General features: G+C 36.2%; 1 protein-coding gene across 6 annotated transcripts in view; it reads left to right on the top strand.

Moving 5' to 3' along the window:
- LOC109102869 (transcription factor COE3-like) overlaps nt 1–21472 on the top strand; it is a 107033-nt gene that overhangs the window by 7411 nt on the left and 78150 nt on the right. For 5 of the 6 annotated variants that reach the window (XM_042769956.1, XM_042769955.1, XM_042769959.1 and 2 more), the window contains exons 1-4: nt 1423–1951; nt 14737–14893; nt 16943–17006; nt 19134–19189. In XM_042769956.1, the coding sequence (XP_042625890.1) occupies nt 1818–1951; nt 14737–14893; nt 16943–17006; nt 19134–19189 (411 nt within the window). In that variant the 5' untranslated portion in view covers nt 1423–1817. Of the gene's footprint in view, nt 1–1422; nt 1952–14736; nt 14894–16942; nt 17007–19133; nt 19190–21472 lie in introns of those variants that run through there. The other variant, XM_042769960.1, reaches the window with a different exon arrangement.

Below are 21472 nucleotides of genomic sequence, written 5' to 3'. Positions count from 1 at the left end.
GCCTATAAGCAAGATTTTCATGTCATCAAGAGTTTTCAAAATGTATTAGCAAGAATGATTTGTGAGGATGCTTTAGCAAATAAAATAAAATAAAGATAATATTTACAAACATAGGCCCACATAATTATTGAAAAATAAAATAATAATAATAATAATAATGTGTGAAATTAAGAATCTGAAGGAAAAACTTCTAATAGAAAACACAGATGACTGCATTGTTGTTACGATAAGGGGGGATTATTTGCATTAATCGACTTAACTTTTCTTTTTCTTTTTTAAGATGAAATTGAGTTTTATTTTTTATTTTTATTAGTATTATTATTTATTTATTTTTTTATCTCAAGGGGTCGTTTTCCGGCTGTGAGCTCTGGAGGGCTATCTGTAATAATTATTTAATCAGGGCTCATTTGGTGGAATTCAAAATAATGCTAAAAGAACACTAAAAATCCTTAATACGATGCGAGTTTGCACAGTTCACATTTCTTTTGGGGGGTTATTGTGTATGAGCAAAAACTTTATCTGCTTGATTAATTTGACCTAAATTATAGAATAATTGTTCTTTATATAATTTATTTGATTTATTTTATAGTTGTATTGCAGGAAGACTGTTAATAATAATAATAATAATAATAATAATTTATACTATAATATTATTATTATTATAATCAGTTAATGCAGCTGCAAATAATCCCGTGCTTTATCAAATGTGAATATTTATTTTAATTCATCTACTGGCTATGTTAAAGTGGCAAGTCAGGAGGACAGGTTCATTAAGAGATGTTTACGGCGTTTTGTCATCTGTGGAAACTCCGCTGAGTACCAGGGAACGTAAAGTATACTTACTGTAAATGCTTCAGTCACTGTTTATAATCTCAGATCATACCCGGCTGAACTTTTAGACAAATTGGACTTCTTGAAAACGATAAGCTATTCTATAGTCGATTATACTTTAATCATGCTAGCGATATATGAAATGCATCGGGAATGTTCCTTGGTATTAATGGCATGTTTCATGTTAAATCTGGAAGGCATGAGACCACTTCCACTGCCAGAGCGCTCAGTCCCACTAACATCAGCTGAGTTTTTGCGGCGAATTTTGAAAATGACGCAAGGGATGACCGCGACCAATCAGAGCTCAGAACGAAGATTGACATGTAAATGACTTTGCCTTTTAAGGGCAAGTCTCCGCCCTCGTCAAGTCCACGCTTGTCCCTCCCGAGAGCGCTGGAGCCGCGGAACCCGAGAGAAGGTGCGCTCCGCTGGGACAGAGAAGGCATAAAGAGACGGGGAGGGAGGGAATGAGATTTCTTGCTACCCAATCCCTCTTTTCCCCAGGGACAGCAAGCCTTCCCTGGTCCATCCCTCCCTCTTGTTTGGTAATCATTTCATTTTACTCCTTTTTGAAGCAGTCGTCCGTTTTTATCCCACTTTTCATGTCACAATCCCGTGCGCGTCTGTTCGCCTTCTTCTTCAGAGCAAGTTCGCGTTCTCCCCTCTTTCTCCCCGCGACGAGAAGGTCTGCTTGATCCCGGCTGATCGTTTCCTTTGAGATGCTCCACAGCTCTTGCCTTCTCTCCACCCTCTTTTAACTAGAGACCGGTTAATCTTGAGTGAACTGAACTTGGGTTTGGAATCTAAAAGAAAGAGGAACACCCAAAGGGATACGGTAGCGCGTCTTTGGATAAGGACATCTTTCCCCTTGTTGCACTTTGGGGAAGATTTTTTCCCTTTCAGTTGGTTTTGGTTAATCCAGGTGGTGCAGGAGGATTATTCCACTCGAGCTGGTGTAGAGAGACATCCCCTAGAAGGCTATTTTCATGTTCTCCATCCAGGACGGTCTCCCACGGGGAGCCTTGACCATGAAAGAAGAGCCCCTTACGAGTGGCATGACGCCGGTGCGCTCTTGGATGCAGAGCGCGGGGATACTGGATGCCAACACAGCTGCGCAAAGGTAAACATCACCAACAAGCTCCAAGTTGTTCATATTCCAAGTAGTTGGGTGTGTGAAACGGAGCGTCCGAGGCGTGTTAGAGGAAGCTCTTGGGCACAGTTAGAAGTGTTTCGAAATCAATTGTTTTGAATCTAGAAGTGCTCGTACAGATACGTCGCACATTACAGGGTCGTTTCAAGTCAGTTTGTCAGCTGTTATTTGGTTGTAGACGTGTTGAAACTGATTGCGCATCGTTATGCGCTGTAGAAAAGGCTAGTCGCGTCGCTCCAGAAAGGCGTACTCTAGTTATGCTGCCTGTCACACATGAGAAAACATTGTTCTACCTGATTTCAATGTGGTTGAAAGAGAGCTGGAGATCTTTCAGGTTGTCTCGTGTAGGAATGTCCCGCTCATGCCATTTTATTTTCCCTGATAATATTGATAACTAAAAATCGCACTCATCTAATGATCTTTCACGTTTATAGTTTTATGTTTGTAAATAAAATATGCAAATAGCTTACATCGAGCGCTTTTGAAATTTCCTATAGGTGATTCAAAATCATCCTAAATAATTTATCCTGATTTATATAATTCACATGATGTTAAAGAATGCTCAAAGTGCAATAAGTGGAGTTTGTGAGGTTATTGCGCTAGACGAAACTATTAGGCCTGTTAAAAAAAACAAAAACAAAAAAACCAAGAAAAGTCCAACCGAGGTACCACAGCATGTCTTTCTATTTCACTAGTGTAATGCATACAAAATAAACAATTAGCGCTTGATACAAGTTTGAAACAAAGTTTTTAGACCGGGAGTCCCTCCGCATTTACTCTCCCCTGGGTTCCAATGTTGAAACACTGAGGAGATGTATGTTGTTCTGTCTCACCCTTCAAAGAGAGACATGGGATTTTGAGAAATGCATGTAGGTTACACTCAAATTGACTTGCTAAAGTTTTATGCAGAGGGACAAAAATTTGTTTGAGCATTTCATTTCCCCAAAACAGCTCAAAATTATTATTTACACAGGTCGTGATATCATGTTATAATTGTTATAAAAATATAGAAGCGGAGGAAATTGGAGAGGGAAGAACAGGGAGCATCACACTAATTCTTTAAAATGAATTGCATATTAATGGAATAATAAGTAAAAGACCTTTTTTCTTTTTTCTTTTTTTAAGAAAATACACGTGTGTGTCTTATAGGGCTAAATTTTCAGATTTTTTTGTCCCTTTATAAACGCACAGAGAGAACGGGCGAGAACTTGAGGAATATTAGAATTGCTAATTTAGTGTAAGCTATTTGATATTTTCGGATATTTAACCTCATTTAAAGCTTTATGTATTTATTTGTTATATAGCTAAATTAATTTGCTGCATCAAGCATGGCCAAACATGTGGTCTGAAATAAATTAATAATTAATTACGATTTTATGTGTATATGTATATACTAAAGTGAGCAAAACGCACTTAATGAGACGGGTTATTTTCTGCTAGTGTGAAAAAGGATGCATCCTGAAATCAAAACCTCTTCAGGACATTAGCTTGCGAGGCGTTTTTTAATGTACAAATAATTTTAGACTTCATTAAAACATGTAGCTACAGAGAGAGATCTGCTGCGTTTACATGTTTTCGTGATTGCCTTAAATACGTTGCGGAGATAAACCCCCGCGGTATATTAATATTGCATATTGTGTAGGCTGGATAAAGGAGATGTTTCAAACTTACAGCGGAGGTCAGCTGTCATGTGCAAGTAGCTGAAATACTTGCCCATCCACAGCCTGTCATATCGCCAACATGGAAAAGTCGCAAGCACCTTGTTGATCACCAGTATTTGCAAACCAAACTGCTGATGTTTTACTATTTTACTATTAATTAGAGACAAAAATGCAACGTCTTTGGACATCTAATTACCCTACATGAGATGAAAACTCACATCCTGAATTATTTATTTTGTGGAGAAAAAAAGTCGTGTTGCGTATAAGTTGCACTGCATAGTGCATAGCATAAGCATTATGACAAGAAAAAAGACGTGGATTTATTTAATTATTATTAAAAAAAAGAATCGGTCAAAATATCACGCCCGTTTCAGTCATTTCTCATGGAGATAGTTGTAAATGGAGTATAATAAAGAGTAGTATTTTTTCCCATCATATAGCAGCGCTGCATAAAAAGTCATTTGTAAAACAGGTTCCCTCATAATAAATAATTTGCTCTAGCCAATTATCAGCCTCATACACAACACAAAATTCTCCCGCACTCCTTACAAACGCAAAAGAAGCGACCGTGTCACGAAGCACGATGCCATCTTAAACTAAGACTAAAAGATTTAAAAAGGCTACTTAAATGATTAAAAATGCCTAACAAATAGTTATTATAATGCTTAATTTGTTAGTATTTTACGTTTTGTATGTTATATACAATTGTCAGGCAAAACACATGCACATCTTCTGCTACTTTAAATAGCCTATCTCCTCTTCCTCTGTTTCTTGCTCTCTTTTTCACTCTCGTTTTAATTCATCCTAGTGCATTTTCAACACATTTTAGCTCTATTTTAATCTCAAATAGCCTATACACTGATGGCAGGATATAGGTTTTTTAAGAGACAGTAAAGTGAGTGAATCTGGGTGAAAGAAGCAAAAGTGAGAGCTTAATGTGATTTGCAACTTTCATGTAATCCTGTAAATAATACCATGTGTTGGCTGTGGTGGTGATAGGTGGGTGTCTAGGGGTGAGCTTGGTGGAAAGTGCAACCTTTTTTAAGGATTAGTCCTGTCAGAGTAGAGAAGGAAAATCATTGTTTGGACACATGCATTGAATTTTAGCTCTGCAGAAATGAGGATTTGTGCATGATCCTAGCCGTAATTTCCCACATTATTTTAATATCTAATCACAGTTCAGAAACACTGCACATTTTTATTCAGTTTAAACTTGTTTGCATTCCTACACAAACTGGACTGATGTAGTTGGAGTTAGGTGAATAGGTTTGTGATGCTCAGGCAGCTCGGGGGTACGTTTGTGGGGTCCATCTCCCCCCGAGCATTTCTCTCTCTCTCTCTGCTGTTCTCTCTGGGCTTAGGGGTGAGTGAGAGGGCCGCACAGCTGGGGAACAGATTTCGATTGACCCTTTCACCGATTTTGTACCCCTACACTGTAAAACCTGGCAAAGTGAATTATGTCGCCTCTGTTTTGTCCACTGGGGGGGTTGGTGGAGGAGAAGGCGGGTCAGACTAATGAAGTCCAGACCCCCATGCTCTAAGTAAAAAAATAAAATGTCTCCACACTATCCCAAAATCCCTTGCGTGTAATTGCGTGATACATTTTATTTTTGCATGTTGCAAATCCAACCAAACATGCAACAATGACATTTGACTTAGCCACTCTAAAAAAGTACAAGTTTAAAATATTTCCGCTTTCTTAAATACACTAAAACACTCACCGTATCACAAAACACACCTGATTTATAGGGTCTCGCTCTGTTCTTTCTCAGTTGACGCCCTCATGCCGGAATGTTACACAGAGAAACAAGTGTTTTAGAAACAGCTGCCCCGTAACATGCTAGCGATTAGTGGCTGGCTGCAGGGCCACCTCGGTAATGACCCCATTAGAAACGTACAGGTGACCAGCTAATGATTTCAGCTGTAGGCCACTAACGATTTTAGAAATGACTGTAAGTTTTTTTTTTTTTTTTTTTTTTTTTTAGAACAGAGCGGTGAGAGTGTGAGTGAGAGAAAGGAACGAGTGCTATAATTTGTAGTGTGTGTGTGCAGGTCTGGCAGGTGCAGTCAGGGCTAAACCTACAGCAAACATGCACAAGTGCAATACTAATAAAACACACAGACGCCACAGTGCAGGGGTAGCACTTCACACACACAGCTCTGACTCTTAGAGCTCAGGTGAGGAGAGACATGTGACCAGTGCATTGATCGAGGCATCCAAAGGAGATCGGTTACAATGAGGCCATGACTAATTTTCACTCTCTTATGATGGAAAGAAAAACAAATATATTGCAATTTGGCGGGATTCAATAATCAAAAAGGAATTCACTGTGATTAAAGCATAAAGGAAGCAAAAATTAGGATGTAACCAGTGTAAATACCTGTTTCTTTCCATGCTTTATTCACTTGATGCACTTCTGTGTTAGACAGGCAGCTCTATTCTATGTCAAATGTTCAATTAGAGTGTCCTAATCGCATGAAACATTTGCCTGTAATTTATCCATCCATCCACATCAAGAAAAAAACCTCACAGTTCTGCAATGGTTTACTTGTCTCGGTGCAATTACGAATAAATTAGAAATTAGCTGGAAGCGTTTAGCGCTGGCTGGTTATACGCTTTTACCATTAAAGAAGAAGTGTATTATGTTTCCGACGTGTCACAGTGTCTGACAGTGCTGTCAGCTGTTTGAATTTGTTTTTGTGTGTGTGATAATCTTCATCGTTAGTTAAAGTGGCTTTATATTATGATTAGCAATCATTGTGTGAACAGTTATTCTCTGCGTCCAGCTATTATAATGAAACCATTATTTTTTTATTTTTTGCATAGAAGACACATGCTGTACATTATCCTAAAATCAAATTTTAAGTTATAGAGACTTGCATGAGGTGCCTATTAAAACTAAATCAGCATTATAGATCATGATTTTTTTGTTGTTTTTATCAACAACTAGGAAAACCTGATAAAACCTGTATGACATGATACACTTGTAGAACATTACTTTGCATTAAAAAAGGCTGGCTACACCACTCCTTCTCACAGCCACAGATCATTACAAACCCACACCCACATACACATAGACATCTACGGGCCATGATAAACACACAGGGCTGAATTTGATTAGATGTCTAATCTGTGAGTGAGCCACGAGTCTATTGACTCAGATCCTCTCGTGCTGAGAGTCTCAATCAGTGAGCAATGATAGCACATCAACCCCTCTGACTACACGGGCCATTCAGCAGAGCACCTTCTTTTTGTTCATCTAAATACTGAAGGCAAAAGCAGCGTTTTTTGTGTGTGAAAGTGAGTGTCTTTACTGTGGCCCATTGTTGGTCCACATTGACTTGCACTGTGATTTTATTTTTCCCATACTATGGAAATCAATGGGGACCAGCAACTGAAGGTATCCTATTAAGTGCTTGTAATTGGCGTTTTTTAAACCACTGCATGATTCCATTTAGATTGAGATTATCCCAAATGAACAATGATAAAATATCCAAATGATAAAATGGATGATTAGGGACATTAAAAAACAAATATCTGTTTTTTTTTTTTTGTACGTTTAGGTTTATTTATTTATTTATTTAAAAAAAATTTTTTTTTTTTGAGAACCAAACATATTGTACAAAAGTACATATAACCAAATGTGATGGGTATATAGAAAAAAGGGGGAAAAGTACAGGAAGACGTACATTTTAAACAATTGCATAGTTTGTATAGCTTTTACTTAAAGTGTTTACTTTTAGATATTGTACTTTTACATACATTTTAATTTAAGTTTTAATATAAAAAAATTGCTTTTTTTGACTTTATCAATACAATAACGAACAAATATAATAATAATAAAAAAAACTAAATTTTTATCACCATCCAATAAGAAACACTTTATCATAATTGTACTTTAAAAAATCAACACTCTGGTGGATGATGTCAACTACTGCAAAAATAAGCAATTTTTTCCCAAGTGTAAAGTCATGTACAAACCACCTTAGGTTATAACTTTTGAACCTTACCCATAATTCTATGTCTTCTTTGAATGTCATTGTGTTGTTTTTCTTTTGTTGCATCGCATATGCATATTTCTATGAAAATACATATTTTGGGGTTTATATTAATACATAAAATAATTTAAGTAAAAAGAAACATTGACTTAATTTTGCATCCAAGGTTAAGGAAACACAGTCAGGAACAGGCATGTTAAGACACTGTCTACTTTCAGATGTCTGTAAAAGTGCTAGTTTTTTATATATTTGTGTGTGTGAAAACTGATGAGCAGGCGGTGGCAGTAATGCAGGCAGCTGGTGATGTATGTGCCAGCTTATCGCTGGGAGACGTGACAGACAGGCCGTTTGTGTTTATGTGGCAATAGAAATCATGAAGAAATGACAGGCCTTTCTTTATGCAAAGATCCTCTCCGACACGTTCCCTTTGACTTACAGCCACCCATTACTGTGCAGCGGTGACAAATGCCTCTATTACACTCTGCACTTCGTCATTCCAATAACAATAACCTTATCATACGAACACACATCGTAACATCCAATTAGCGATAAAGAAACAAAGATGCCGACTATCCATAAACACAATCAGCACATCTGGCGCAGCACTTATACCTCAGATAACATGTGTAAAATACACATTTTTATACTTTAGGGGGATCTAACTGCCCATTTTGACAATTTACAATGCACAAGGCTTGTGTTGAACAATTAAATCACCACACACGACCAACAGACACAACCTCCACTTCTTTTGCGTTTCCTCTCCTAGAGATGACATCGCAACAGGCCAAGTGAACCAAAAAAGACCCGGTTTGACCACAAGTGGGATTTGGGTTTCAAAACAACCTCCACTTCTCTCTCTTTTCCTCTTCTTGTTCTGTGTCTGCTCTCCTCTAATCCCAATATGCTGCCCGTGCTCCTACAGTGCTTTGGTCCTCAACTCATTAAATCTTATTACACAGCTAATAAGCGCTAACCAAACATAACGCTGCCATGCTGACTGCCTGCTGCCGCCCCCAACACTGCACGGCACACACACACACACACACACACACACACACACACACACACACACACACACACAAACACACAAGCACACACACACACACACACACACACACACACACACACACACACACACACACACACATTCGTAAGCATGAGCAAATGTATGCCACAGTAATTGTATCTTTCTGCATAAATTACTCCCCATGTAAACATAGAGTATGTGCATATCTTAGTATCCACCGTCTTCAAAATACTTGTACCCTGATGAGCACAGTAAGGTGAGCGTGCTCTGTTTCTCGCCTCCTCTTCTCTCATTTGGTGATTTATTAGAGTAAAGGTCAAATTAAATATGATTCCCTTATGTCAGTTAATTTAGGAAATGATCTCCCATTGCAGACTTCTGATGAAGGCGGTGGCTTTATCGGCCAAATCTCAGCTGATACCATCCAGCCTTATAACCCTTCTTTTTGACAAGGCCTTTGTGAGAGGGAAACTGTCAGGATGGATGCAACAAATGAGAAAAGTGAAAATGAGGAACAACGTGAAAAGAAGAAGTGAAAATTGAAAAAAAAAAAAAATCAAGGAAGAGTGCAAGAGCGAGAGAATGAGATTTACATTTACTTTTTGGATCAGCACGTTGGCTCTCAGCCAGGGCAGAGATGATTTTTCTGCGTCACATTTGTATAAACAGAGTGCTGCTGTACGGCTCATTAGTTCGATAGTGAGAGAGAGAGAGGCGAGCTGTAGTTAAAGACTTCCCTCTGTCACAGTCCATCACAGGCGTGATTAATGTCACTGAGATGTGGGGCTTAGTCTGTGATGCCACCCATATGCCACACACACACTACCTGTGTCATATATCTCTCTTTCGCAGGCATTTTAACAGACACCTCATGGTAAAGTAGTAAGAATACTTGTTAATACAGTTAATACAAAATTGATCCACTACTGTTTTTGAAAGAAATCAATGCTTTTATTCAGAAAGGGTATATTCAAGTGATCAAATGTGACAGTGAAGACATTTATAATGTTACAAAAGATTTCTATTTCAAATAAATGTTGTTATTTTGACATTTTTGTTCATCGGAGAATACTGGAAAAATATACATATCATGGTTTCCACAAATATATTAAGCAGCACAACAGTTTTTAACACTGATAATAATAGGAAATGTGTATTGACAAAAAAATTATCATAATAAAATTATAACTGAACACTGGAGTAATGGCTGCTGAAAACTAAGCTTTGCATCACAGGAATAAGTTACATTTTAAAACATTAAAATAAAAACAATTTTTTAATTATAATAATAACTAGCTGTTTTTACTGTATTTTATATAACATAAATGCAGCCTTGGTAAGCATAAGATAATTTTTTTTACAGACCTCAAACTTTTGAAAGCTAGTGTACATTAAAGATAACATGAAATCAGAATGACTCTGTTCATTTTCTTTACTCTCTTTGACTTCATTTTGGGGGCTACAGAGACTCCCACTAAATTATATAAATAATAATAGTAATTTAATTAGTAAGTAATAGTAATTCATTTAATATGGTCTCCTGACCTAATCAAAATCTGTTTGACAGGTATTAAATTTGTTTCATTATATTTTTCAACAATGCAATGAATGTTTCTTGTCCAATACATTGTAAAAAAAAAAAAAAAAAAAAAACATAATAAAACACATTTAAAATAAACAGTTGGATACAGTTAGAAAATCCTAGTACTGTATATTGTATACTGTATATGTATTTATTTTATAGCTGGGATTCGTCAGAGCTCAAAGTAATATGACATTTTTTTAGCATCAGATCATTTTTTTTTTTTTTTTTTTTTTTTAGCATCAGATCAAAAATTTTGCAGTATAAACCTGATATTTTGATGTGAAGTATGCTTCTTTTAACAATGGTTGATACCTATATAGTCCTCTGAAATGCTTTTTTGCTGACGTACCCTATGCCATGTGGGCGGGAAAAAATAGTTGTAACTATTGTAGTAATGAACAAATCCTGATAGCTGATATGAATTTTTTGAAGACTAAATATTCTGCTTTACTCTGAAATAAGTCAGGTTATGGCAGTTAAATGACATATTTGCAGTGTTTCTGTCTAATTTAAAGATTAAAAATTTGCAATCATTATGATCAATCAGTATTTTTCACTGTGAGATGATTGTTTTATTGAGATGTACATGCAAAGGCATCACTTACCTCTTTTTACTCACACACACGTGAACTAGCTCCTCAATAACTCAGGAGATCCTGCTGTGTCCTGTGTATTGGCAGTCCTTCTCCTCTGCATGTTCATTAGCAGATGATTTCAGTGTTTGAGTCTTAGTATCCATTTCCCTCAAGTGTTCAGGCCCTTGAGCTGTGAGGATTTTAGCCTGGGGTTACTTTTTTCATTTAACATAATTAGACTTTGCTGTATCACATTAAGCCTGCAGTGTGCAAAGGGCTGCAGACTGAGCCACCGACTGCCGCTGCATAGAAAGACAGCGCTCTTGTATTCTGAAATGTCATCATTACAAACCCTTCAGCTCCTGCTAAGAGTGGTTTATTGTTAAAGCAGTTCTGCGAGACTGTATTTATTGATTTAAAAAAAAGTGGAGGGTGTTTTTACGTCCAGAATTGTGTCAGAACTAGGGTTGTTTCTGGCTTGCATGTTTTTTTCTTTCTTTTATTTCTCTCCACTCTGTGGGTGAACATGTCAAACAGTGTGTTTAACGGAGACCGTTGTGAGGCCGTGTGCTGTAGCCATCCGTTAGCGACTGATTTACACAGCTCTGCTGTCTATGTGTGTGTGTTCATCACCTCGATAGCAGTTATTTCAATACAGAGCGAGTGAGAGTCGTCCAATCGTGCCTCTACCTCATAACTGCTGGAGTGGATATGGCAGCAATCAACATAATTAAAATAATAACACTAACAAGCTTACTGAGTCGATCGTTTCCTGTGCGTAAAGATCCGTGCCTTTGCAAGAGCATGCGGGAACGCTGTCTCTCTCCCTCACCCCATCAGAAACATGACGCCTGGCTGTGTAACTGAGCTGATGGGGTAATGGAGAGGAGCTCTTGATGCAATATGTGTGTGTTTAAGTGTGATACTGTTTTTTTTTTCTCTTGCTCCCCCGCAAATGTGTCATTTTGTAATTCTGTCCTCCTATGCGAAGGTGATAATTTGTGTTTATGTGTGCTTGTGCATTTCATGCAGTGCAGACACAGTATTTGGGCCCAGACTGTTGATGTATCCTACTGTGTAACATGCTATATTTAATACCAAACTATTATATTTGTAATTTTCTATTTATTCGATTGTTGTTTTAATTTTTTTTGTAGTGTAATACAATAATAGTAATAAGTATAAATGGAAAAAAATAATAAATTATATATATATATATATATATATATATATATATATTATCTACACATACATATATTTTATATATATATATATATATATAATATATATATATATATATTATATATTATATAATATATATATATATATACATACATACATATATAATTATATATAAATTACTAAAATCTTGATGTTTTGATTTTTAAAAAATGTGTTAGTGGACAAGTAATTTGTTGACTACCCAGCATTTTTGACATAATATAATATAATTATATAGTATACAGTAGAATTCTAATCTTTAAAGCTCTGTTTTGACTATCTTATTTTATATGCTTTTTTCTTATTGCATTTAGACGGCATCTGTCAGACTTAGCACCGCCCTGACCAGTCAGACTGCTAAAGATCTTCACTGCAAATCAATTACTACAGATGAAGAAGATCAGATTTCCCATTTACGTTGAAGTCATCCGCTTTAAAAGTGCTCCTCCCTGAATCCCCCTCCCACAGCCTCTTCTGTGAAAGCTGTTTTTGCCTTCAGTGTAGTAACCTCAACTTTGCGAATGAGATTTCACCAGGCTCGGATACAAATGAAGCATTAAGCCCTGGTAATAGTACTGGGGAGGGGTCAGGCTTTATTAATGTCCTATCAGGGGAATATCTCAACGAGCGGAGACAGAGAGCAGGCCGCTTTCCAAAACGTTGGCTCCCCACCCCGAGCTCTGCAAATGAACAAATATTTATGTATGAGCATATTTTTGAGATTCAAATGTATTTTAGCCCACCTCATCAGAGTAACGAGTAAATAATGAACAGACTTAACAATGACAGCTGCAATTTATGTATGTGAGCATTTAAACGCTTTTTAATTTGATGATTTAAGGAATCATAAATATTACGAGCCACTTGTTTTGACTTGGAGGTGATGTCATTCTTGTATTAATTATTTAAAAAAAAAAAAAAACGTTTTCCTGTCCCAGCTTAATATGCAGAAATGTACATGCAGTACACTGCTTTGTGTAAGTTTGGGGTTGGTAAGATGTTTAAGTGATTTTGAAAAAGTCAGTTATTCTTAAACAGGCTGCATTTATTTGATCAAAAATACAGTTAAATAATAATAATAATAATAAAAAAATAAAACGCACATACACACAGGAATATTGTGAAATATTATTACAATTTAAAATAACTGTTTCTGTGTTAATATATTTTAAGATGCTACTTACTCCATTGATGCAAATCTGAATTTTCAGCAGCCGTTACTCCAGTCTTCAGTGCTTAAGAAACATTTCTGATTATTATTAATGTTGAATACAGTTGTGGAAAACATTATACCTTTTTCCAGTATTGAAAAAGTAAAATAAATAAATAAATAAAATAAAGACTATAAAAAATATTTGTAACATTATAAATGTTTTCACTGTCACTTTTGATCAATTTAATGCATCTTTGCAGAATAAAATAATAATTAAAAAAAATTACTGGCCCCAAGCTTTTGAATGGTAGTGTATGTAAGCCATTTGTAGATTGATTTAATTTAAAAAAAAATAAAAAATAAATAAATTGCAACATTGACTCAGCCAATAGCATGCATTTGGGGTGGGATCTGTTTGGCAACCAGTGGCAGATCTGTTCGAGAAACCTGTTTGAAAGAGTCATTTTTGGTGATGCTTGTGGTGCAACATCACATTTAAATACATAAATATTTATTTATTATTAGATTTTTTTTTAAAGTATATCGTATTGTTTAATTATTATAATTATATTTATTATAATTATGTTTAAATCATTTAATTTAATAAATATAAATAAAAGTATTCTTTTGTTAATTTCTAACGTGGTAAAATAAAGTGTCAGATTAAGTGCTGACATTGGTTTCTGCTTGAAGAAAGGGATGCATGCATTACCACCCTATTTTAAAATAGACCACCTACATTTTAATCTTCCATTCTTTACTTCAGGCCTTAATCTCTCTCTGAGGCCCATGTGTCCACTGATCCAGGAATGGAAAGATGATCAGTATTTGCGTCAGTGGACCAGTGCTGATGGTTTGATTGATAGGTGGACGTGCAGGGTTGGCGTGGAGGTGTGGGCCTCCTCCTTTCGGGCTGCGCAAAGCTCCTCGGTCTCTGTCAGTCCGTTGTTTGCCACGCGTTCTAATCGATGCTCAAGTGTGAGAGTCAGGATGGAGGCTTCTATTGGCTGAACCCTGAGGAGGCCCGAGCGGGTTTGACTGACAGGTCAGGGAAAGAGGAACACAGCAGTTGCCAAGGCGAGCCGTACCCAGTAGCGATTGGCAGCCGCAAAGGCAGACTGTGCCTTCTGGGGTCCCCCGCTCAGTGCCAGATTCCAATTGTTGAGGTGGCAGAGCAGAGAGGGGCAGACAATAGAGTTCATGGCACACAGGGCACGAGAAAACAAGCCAAATATCTTTCTTCTAACACCTCTCAGTTATTTCCTGTTATCTCTCTTTGTAACAGCTCTAATCTCCTGTTTGTGTTTCCTGTAGTCTTTATCATTTTACATATTTTAAATGTTGTGATTCACATGCAGAACTTATCAAATTAGACACTGCGGTGACTTTTCAATGTTTTGTATTTATATGCAATGTGATATTATTTGTGTAGTTTATGTGAAACTGCCATTTCATGTTCCTGCAAGCTCATATTTTGAATGATTATTAGTGTTACAGTACATTAATCTCACTGTATCTCTCTCTCTCGTAGTGGTGTGGGTTTGGCAAGAGCCCATTATGAGAAACAGCCTCCCTCGAACCTGCGCAAGTCAAACTTCTTCCACTTCGTTCTTGCCCTGTATGACCGGCAGGGACAGCCCGTCGAGATCGAGAGAACCTCCTATGTGGACTTTGTGGAAAAAGACAAAGTAAGCACTCTGTCACTAATAGATGCCGCTACACAACGCAACAGGATTTGTGATATGCTGGGGTGTTGCATATTGAACTTGGAGAACATGCTAAGAATGTGCCGTGCAATGGTATAATAAGTTTTTAGATGCATTTTTGGTAAATAAAAAAAGTCATAAAACATTGGAACATTTACCAAACTCTCTGCAACAATGTTTAATGTTTATAATTTTAATTTTAGCAATATATCTGAATGTATTCTTTTTTTGTTTTAATTTCATCAATATAAAAAATAAATAAATATGGTGAGAAATAATGGTAAGATAGTCTATATTTTAAATCTATTCTATATTACATTATATATTTTCTTTCTTTCTGCAGTTGCACTGGGTATCAAACTCACATTATCCCACAGTATTGTGATTCTCAGTACCAAATAATATGTCTAGGGGGCACTGATGAGGCCACTTTTTGTCATAAGAATTGCATTAACAATATTAAATGTAATTATTTTTTGCTTATCGTTTGAATGTAATTCTCTGGATCAGCATCATGGGAATAAATCTCACTCTTTCCCAAAGCATTACTCTAAAAATCAGCTTTTTCAATGTACCGCAAACTCCATTCTGGAGTGTAGTCGTGTGTTTGTACTTGCTAGCCCTGCCGTGTGTTTCGGAGGGTAGTCCTGCTCACCCTGTGGTGTGTGTGTCGGGGGGTTGTTCTCAGTAAAAGGTTACAGAGAACAGCTCCGCCCACAGGTCATATGGGACGGGGTCCAGCTGGCACGGTCAGCGCTCTGTCCTCGCTGTCCGCTCACCTCCGCCATAACCTCCGCCCAGCACCACCCCCCACACTCCTCCACTCCACACTGGGTCGCTGCCAAGACGCTACCATTAAACTTGGCAGTGAGGAGATAGAGAAAGACTGACGACATTTGTGGGTGTGTCGTGTTCCTGCGTCTCATTGAATTGATGTCACATTAGGGTAAAATAACTCACCTGAAGCCTGGATGTGATGTTTAAATGTAAACCTCACACTTAGTCCAAAGAGTGAAACCAAACTGGGCTTAAATTTAGATGCACTGCAATTCTTTTGCTGGAATTGAATGATTCTGTATTTCTCAACAGAGATTTTAATTAAGCCTTCAAACAAACTTTCGCATTTTTAAATTTTTTTTTTTTTTATTGGTTTCATAAAAGCACTCCTTTGGTAACTATATAGAAATTTACATTTAAAGTTAGTGGTCAGTAAGATTATTTTATTTATTTATTTATTTATTTTTTTTTTTTGGAAGGGAATTAATACTTTTTTTTCAGCAAGGATGCATTAAAATGATCAATAGTGACAGTAAAGACTTATAATATCAGTTGAAGGATTTCTATTCCAAATAAATGATGTTCTTTTGAACTTTCTGTGTATCAAAGATTCCTAAAAAATATAACATGATTTCCACAGATATATTTAGCAGCATTTCAACATTGATAATAATAAGAAATGTTTCATGAGCACCAAATGAGTGTATTAGAATGATTTCTGAAGGATCATGTGACACTGAAGACTGGAGTAATGACGAAAAAAAATCAGAAATCCAAAAAATAAATAAATAACATTTTAAAGTATTTTATGATAGAAAACAGCTATTTTAAAAAATATTATATATATAAAAAAATATCTCTATAACACAAAAAAATTATATTTTTTAAAATAAAAAAAAAACACACTCTTTGTGCACAATAGACACATATTAAAAAAATCAAAAAAAATGATTACCGATCCCAAACTGATGACCAGTGTAAAGAAGTATTATAACGAAGTATAAAAAAGTATATAGAAAAATGGGTAGTCAAACCCAAATAAATAAAACATAGTCTTTGCTAATTATTGTCAGAATCGTTGCCAGGACATTGGTCCCATAATTAGCAGAGTCATTACCAGCAGTGAGTCACAATTCTAATCTGAAGGTCAACATGCTGAGATTACCTGTCTTGATGGTCAGTGTTTTAATAGATGACAATTTCTTTTTCATACAATTGTCATAAATTGTTCTACTTGCTTGTGCATTCTTTTAGGAATACAATGGCGAGAAGACCAACAATGGCATCCACTACAGGTTACAGCTTCTCTACAGCAACGGTGAGACCATACTGCTCCTGCAAACCCTTTCCATATCCCATCAATAACAAAGACATATTGCAAGGCAGAGCGGGGCCAACTGTAAACGATATGTAACCACAATCATGCGACTTGTCTCATCACATCTGGGAGAGTATTTGAGAGCTCCATCTGTTTACCCTGAGAGGAGTTCATGCTGTTGAACACATTTGCCACCCTTTCACAGTTTACGCTCATGTCTAATGTCATTCCTCGCTACTCACCCACACAGACACATTAAACAAGGCCTCATTTGAGCTCTTAGTTCTTAGTAAAGTACACACAGACTGGCTACATAAAGAGTAGGTGCTATATTACACTTGTCAATATTAATGATTTAAATTGTTTATATATTAATTGTTAAATTGTTTATATATATTAGTATATATATATATTAATATCTATATATATATATATATATATATATATATATATATATATATATATATATATCATACACACCACAAACACACACACACAAACACACACACACACACACACACACACACACACACACACAACCATTTAAAAGTTTGCATATGATTTAAAAAAAATAATTATTTAATTAAATCACAATGATCCAATAAATTGATCAAGTGTGACTGAAGACATTTAGACATTTTGCAATGTAAGACATTTACATTTTTTTTCAATATTTGTAATAATTAGAAGTCTTGAGCAACAAATTAGTATATTAGAATTATTTCTGAAGGATTATGTGACACTGAAACCTGGAGTAATGATGCTGAATATTCAGCTTTGCCATCACAGTAAGTTCATATTAAAATATATTAAAATAGAAAATATAAAACATTTAAAATTGTAAAGAAATTTCACAATATTACGAATCAAATAAATACAGCCTTACTGATATTATATACAGTACATTTAGCATAATATATGCTTCATAGTAAAACATATGTTTTTAAGCACAAGTTACTAACCTATAAAGCTGTCATGATAACACTTTCATTAATAACAATATTAAACATAGTTAAATTATTCAATGGTGAACAGATCTTGAAAAAAAAAAACATTTTGTGGTCATTTACTTGCTCTCATACTGATCCACAACCAGTATGACTTTTTCTTCTGTTGACTACAAAAGAAGAAATGTTGGTTGCTTTTTGTTCCATACAGTAACAGTGAATGAGGAAGAGCTTCCAAGCTTCAGAAAGTATCAGAAGTGGTCCAACAACTTGGACAATATTATTTAATATATTCTGAATTCATAACTTTTTGTGGCAGGACGCCATTAATGAGAAATGTAGCGATATCCAGTTCACGAACAAAATCATTCTTTTGTGTGGGATTCTTTCAATGAATCCGTTCAACCTGTTCACAAACCCAGACTGATTTGTTCATGAATCTGACTGATGCATTCAGTTAGGGTTTGGAATGAGATCAGGGTGAATAAATTAAGTGTGCTATTCCTTTAACATACATTGAAATAGTTACAAATGCCACTTTGAAAATTAAAAAATTAAATTAAACGTTTTCATAAAGTGTGGCTCAACATGTATTCTATAAGACAAGTTGGAACCAAAGTCTCAGTTCAAGACTGTTCTCTTCTCCTGCTCTACTGATAACAGCTAGTGGTGAATGATTTGTCTGTAGATGTGGATTCTCTGTCATCCACCAGACAGCAGGGCAGGAGAAAAGTGAACTCTCACACTTTAAGATGGGGAAATCATAAATAATAGAAAAACTCTGAAGCTCAGCTGAGAAGTGCTAAGAAGTGTTAACGGAATAGCTCAGTCAGCATGACAAGCATAACAAAATGCGCATAAACGCACTGTAGGGAAAAGAATAATAAAACAAATTAATTTCCAAGACTTTCCATAAGAAATGAGTCCCTTTATGTAGACTTTTCAAAACAATTGGGCTTTGCATTTGGGACTGGCTTTCTGCTCTGTTTGTTCAAAGAGCCTTTTAATTTGAACACACACTTGATTCTACTAGTATTTGAGTTGAAATATGGCACATATGATTGTTTTTATTATGCAACTGAGCAGGATTTTATCATACGCAGAGCATAAGAGGAACATTTTGTTTACGAGATGCATGTTTTTGTATCTGATATGAATTTATTTCATTTTAAACCTCCAGGTATCAGGACAGAACAGGATCTGTTTGTTCGATTAATAGATTCCATGACTAAACAGGTGAGTACGGTTTGAGATTTGTATTTTTTTCTTTGAAATTCTTTTCCACTCAGAAAGTTCCACTCAGAAAATGTATAAAGTGTAAATATAACCACTTAACAAACATATAACTCAAATTAATGAACAAATTTATAATATTAATAAAGTTTTATGCAGTGTGTCTATACTGTAAGTATTTACAGCATCATAAATCTCAACTGCTTTATTGTTGTATTGTCATTGTATATTCATATTTTTATATATTTATTTTGTCACAAAATGTAACTATATTACCCAGCTCTTTATATAAAGTTTGATATACAAGTATACAAATTTATCTGTGTACATACAGTATACCCACAAAAAAGTGATATATGCAATGTAGCAATATAGCAAATCTCAACTGATTGATTTCTTTTTTTTTTTTTTTGCAAAATGTAACTTTATTATCACCCAGGTCTTTATATAAGGCTGAATATATATACCACCTACTTTATTGGATACATATATTCATGGAAGGCAATGCATACTTTATAGCAAATCTCAACTCTTTGAAGGCTTGTATCGTCTCAAAATGTAAATTATATTATCGCCAGCTCTAATCTACTAAATAGTAAATCTATAGATTATGAAGATATCATATTTAAAAATAAATGAACGAATAAATAAATAATAAATAAATTTGACTTGACTAAAAGTGCATGTGATGGACCCCGTGCACAAATAAATGTCCCATTAGAGATGCCTCTCATACTCTCAACTCAGTCCTGCACCTGCGTTCTTCGTTCCGTCATGAAATGGACCAGATTTCAACCCCCCCCGGTCTTCGTATGGCCTATCCTTTCCTCAGCCCAGCAGGTCCCACTGTCACTGTGTGTCAGCCTTTCTCAGATCAATATGGCAACCAGTTCCTCGACAAAGCATCAACCCTGGAGACCAATCAATAGGCCTTAATGTCGCTGCAGAGCCGACATGCTGGAGACAATAATCCTCCCGACGACAAAAAAGGGCTGTAGTTGTACATGCCTGTAAAATCCCCCCTCACCCTACCCGCGCACACAGGCTTTACATATGCGCATCTACAGCGAAGCTGTAAATATTGATCGAGAACAACCCGTTTTTCTTCTTATTGAGAAGGATCTTGGTTGAGTTAAGCCGCCTCCAATTTGAACGTTTCCCTAAAATTAATTTAGTGAAATAGTTTTGTACTGCTAATCGAAATATTTCTTGTAAGGTGAGATGACTTAATTAAGGTGCCAGGAAAGAGCATGTTTGGAGTTCATGGAAGAGTTGTAACACTATTCCATATCACTGGAGTCAGATGAGCTTGAAGAACCGGGGTGGGGCCACTACCTTGGCGCCAGTGAATCAAGAACTATGATGAATAAATATCGACCCGATCCACCTCCTGACCCCCTCCGATCCCAAATCTCCTCCCCCCTCGACAAAAATGGAGGATGGTGATGAAGAGGAAGAGACTTTCATAGGCAGCGGAAAGATAGATCAATAATGTAGAAGTGGTCGTTATACTAAAAGTATTGTTCCCTAGGGCGTTGGGTCAACCCTGTCTGGCCGACTGACCAGAGTCGAGTAAGATGGAGGATAGTTTGAGGTGGATTGTGTTGTGCGTTCCTTATGTGTGTGTGTTTATGATGGATTCATCTTCACTGGTCATGGGGATGAGGTCTGGTAGGAAGGGGGTGAGTCCTTTAACTTCCTTGATACTCACCGATCATCCGTCATTCAGGCCAGGCATGACAGCCTGATGACGGATGCCTGGGAGGAGGCCTCTCTTTTGGGGCCTGGCTGGCCATCTGGCTGCTCGGGCTGGATGCTGATAGGGTGAACGGGAAGATTGTTACTCCACATTAGCCCCAGCAGAGTCTGGATCCCCCTCAGATTGCTGCATATGTCCAGCCACCATTGACCAGATTTAGCTTTTAGCATATGTTAAAGTTGTCAGCATGCTTCGAACCAAAAACGTGACTAATGACCAGGTGTCAGCATCCTGAACATCTTGAGCAATCAAAATTTCAGTAATAATCTAAAATAAGAATTCAACAAATTCACAAAACAATAATACATAAAAAATTCAAATCAAACAATAAAGACATTTATAATGTTACAAACAATCATCATGTGACACTGAAGTTTGGAATAATGACTACTAAAAGTTTAGCATTGCCATCACACAAATAAATTACATTTTAAATTGTATTAAAATAGAAAACTGTTTTCAAGTTGTAATAATATTTCACAATATTAATGGTTTTACTATTTTAATGTTTTATTTTTAATCAAATA

Source organism: Cyprinus carpio, chromosome A14, assembly GCF_018340385.1.
Source record: "Cyprinus carpio isolate SPL01 chromosome A14, ASM1834038v1, whole genome shotgun sequence".
Lineage (NCBI taxonomy): Eukaryota > Metazoa > Chordata > Actinopteri > Cypriniformes > Cyprinidae > Cyprinus > Cyprinus carpio.
The sequence above is the reverse complement of the archived record's forward strand: the minus strand, read 5'-3'. Positions and strand labels throughout refer to the sequence as shown.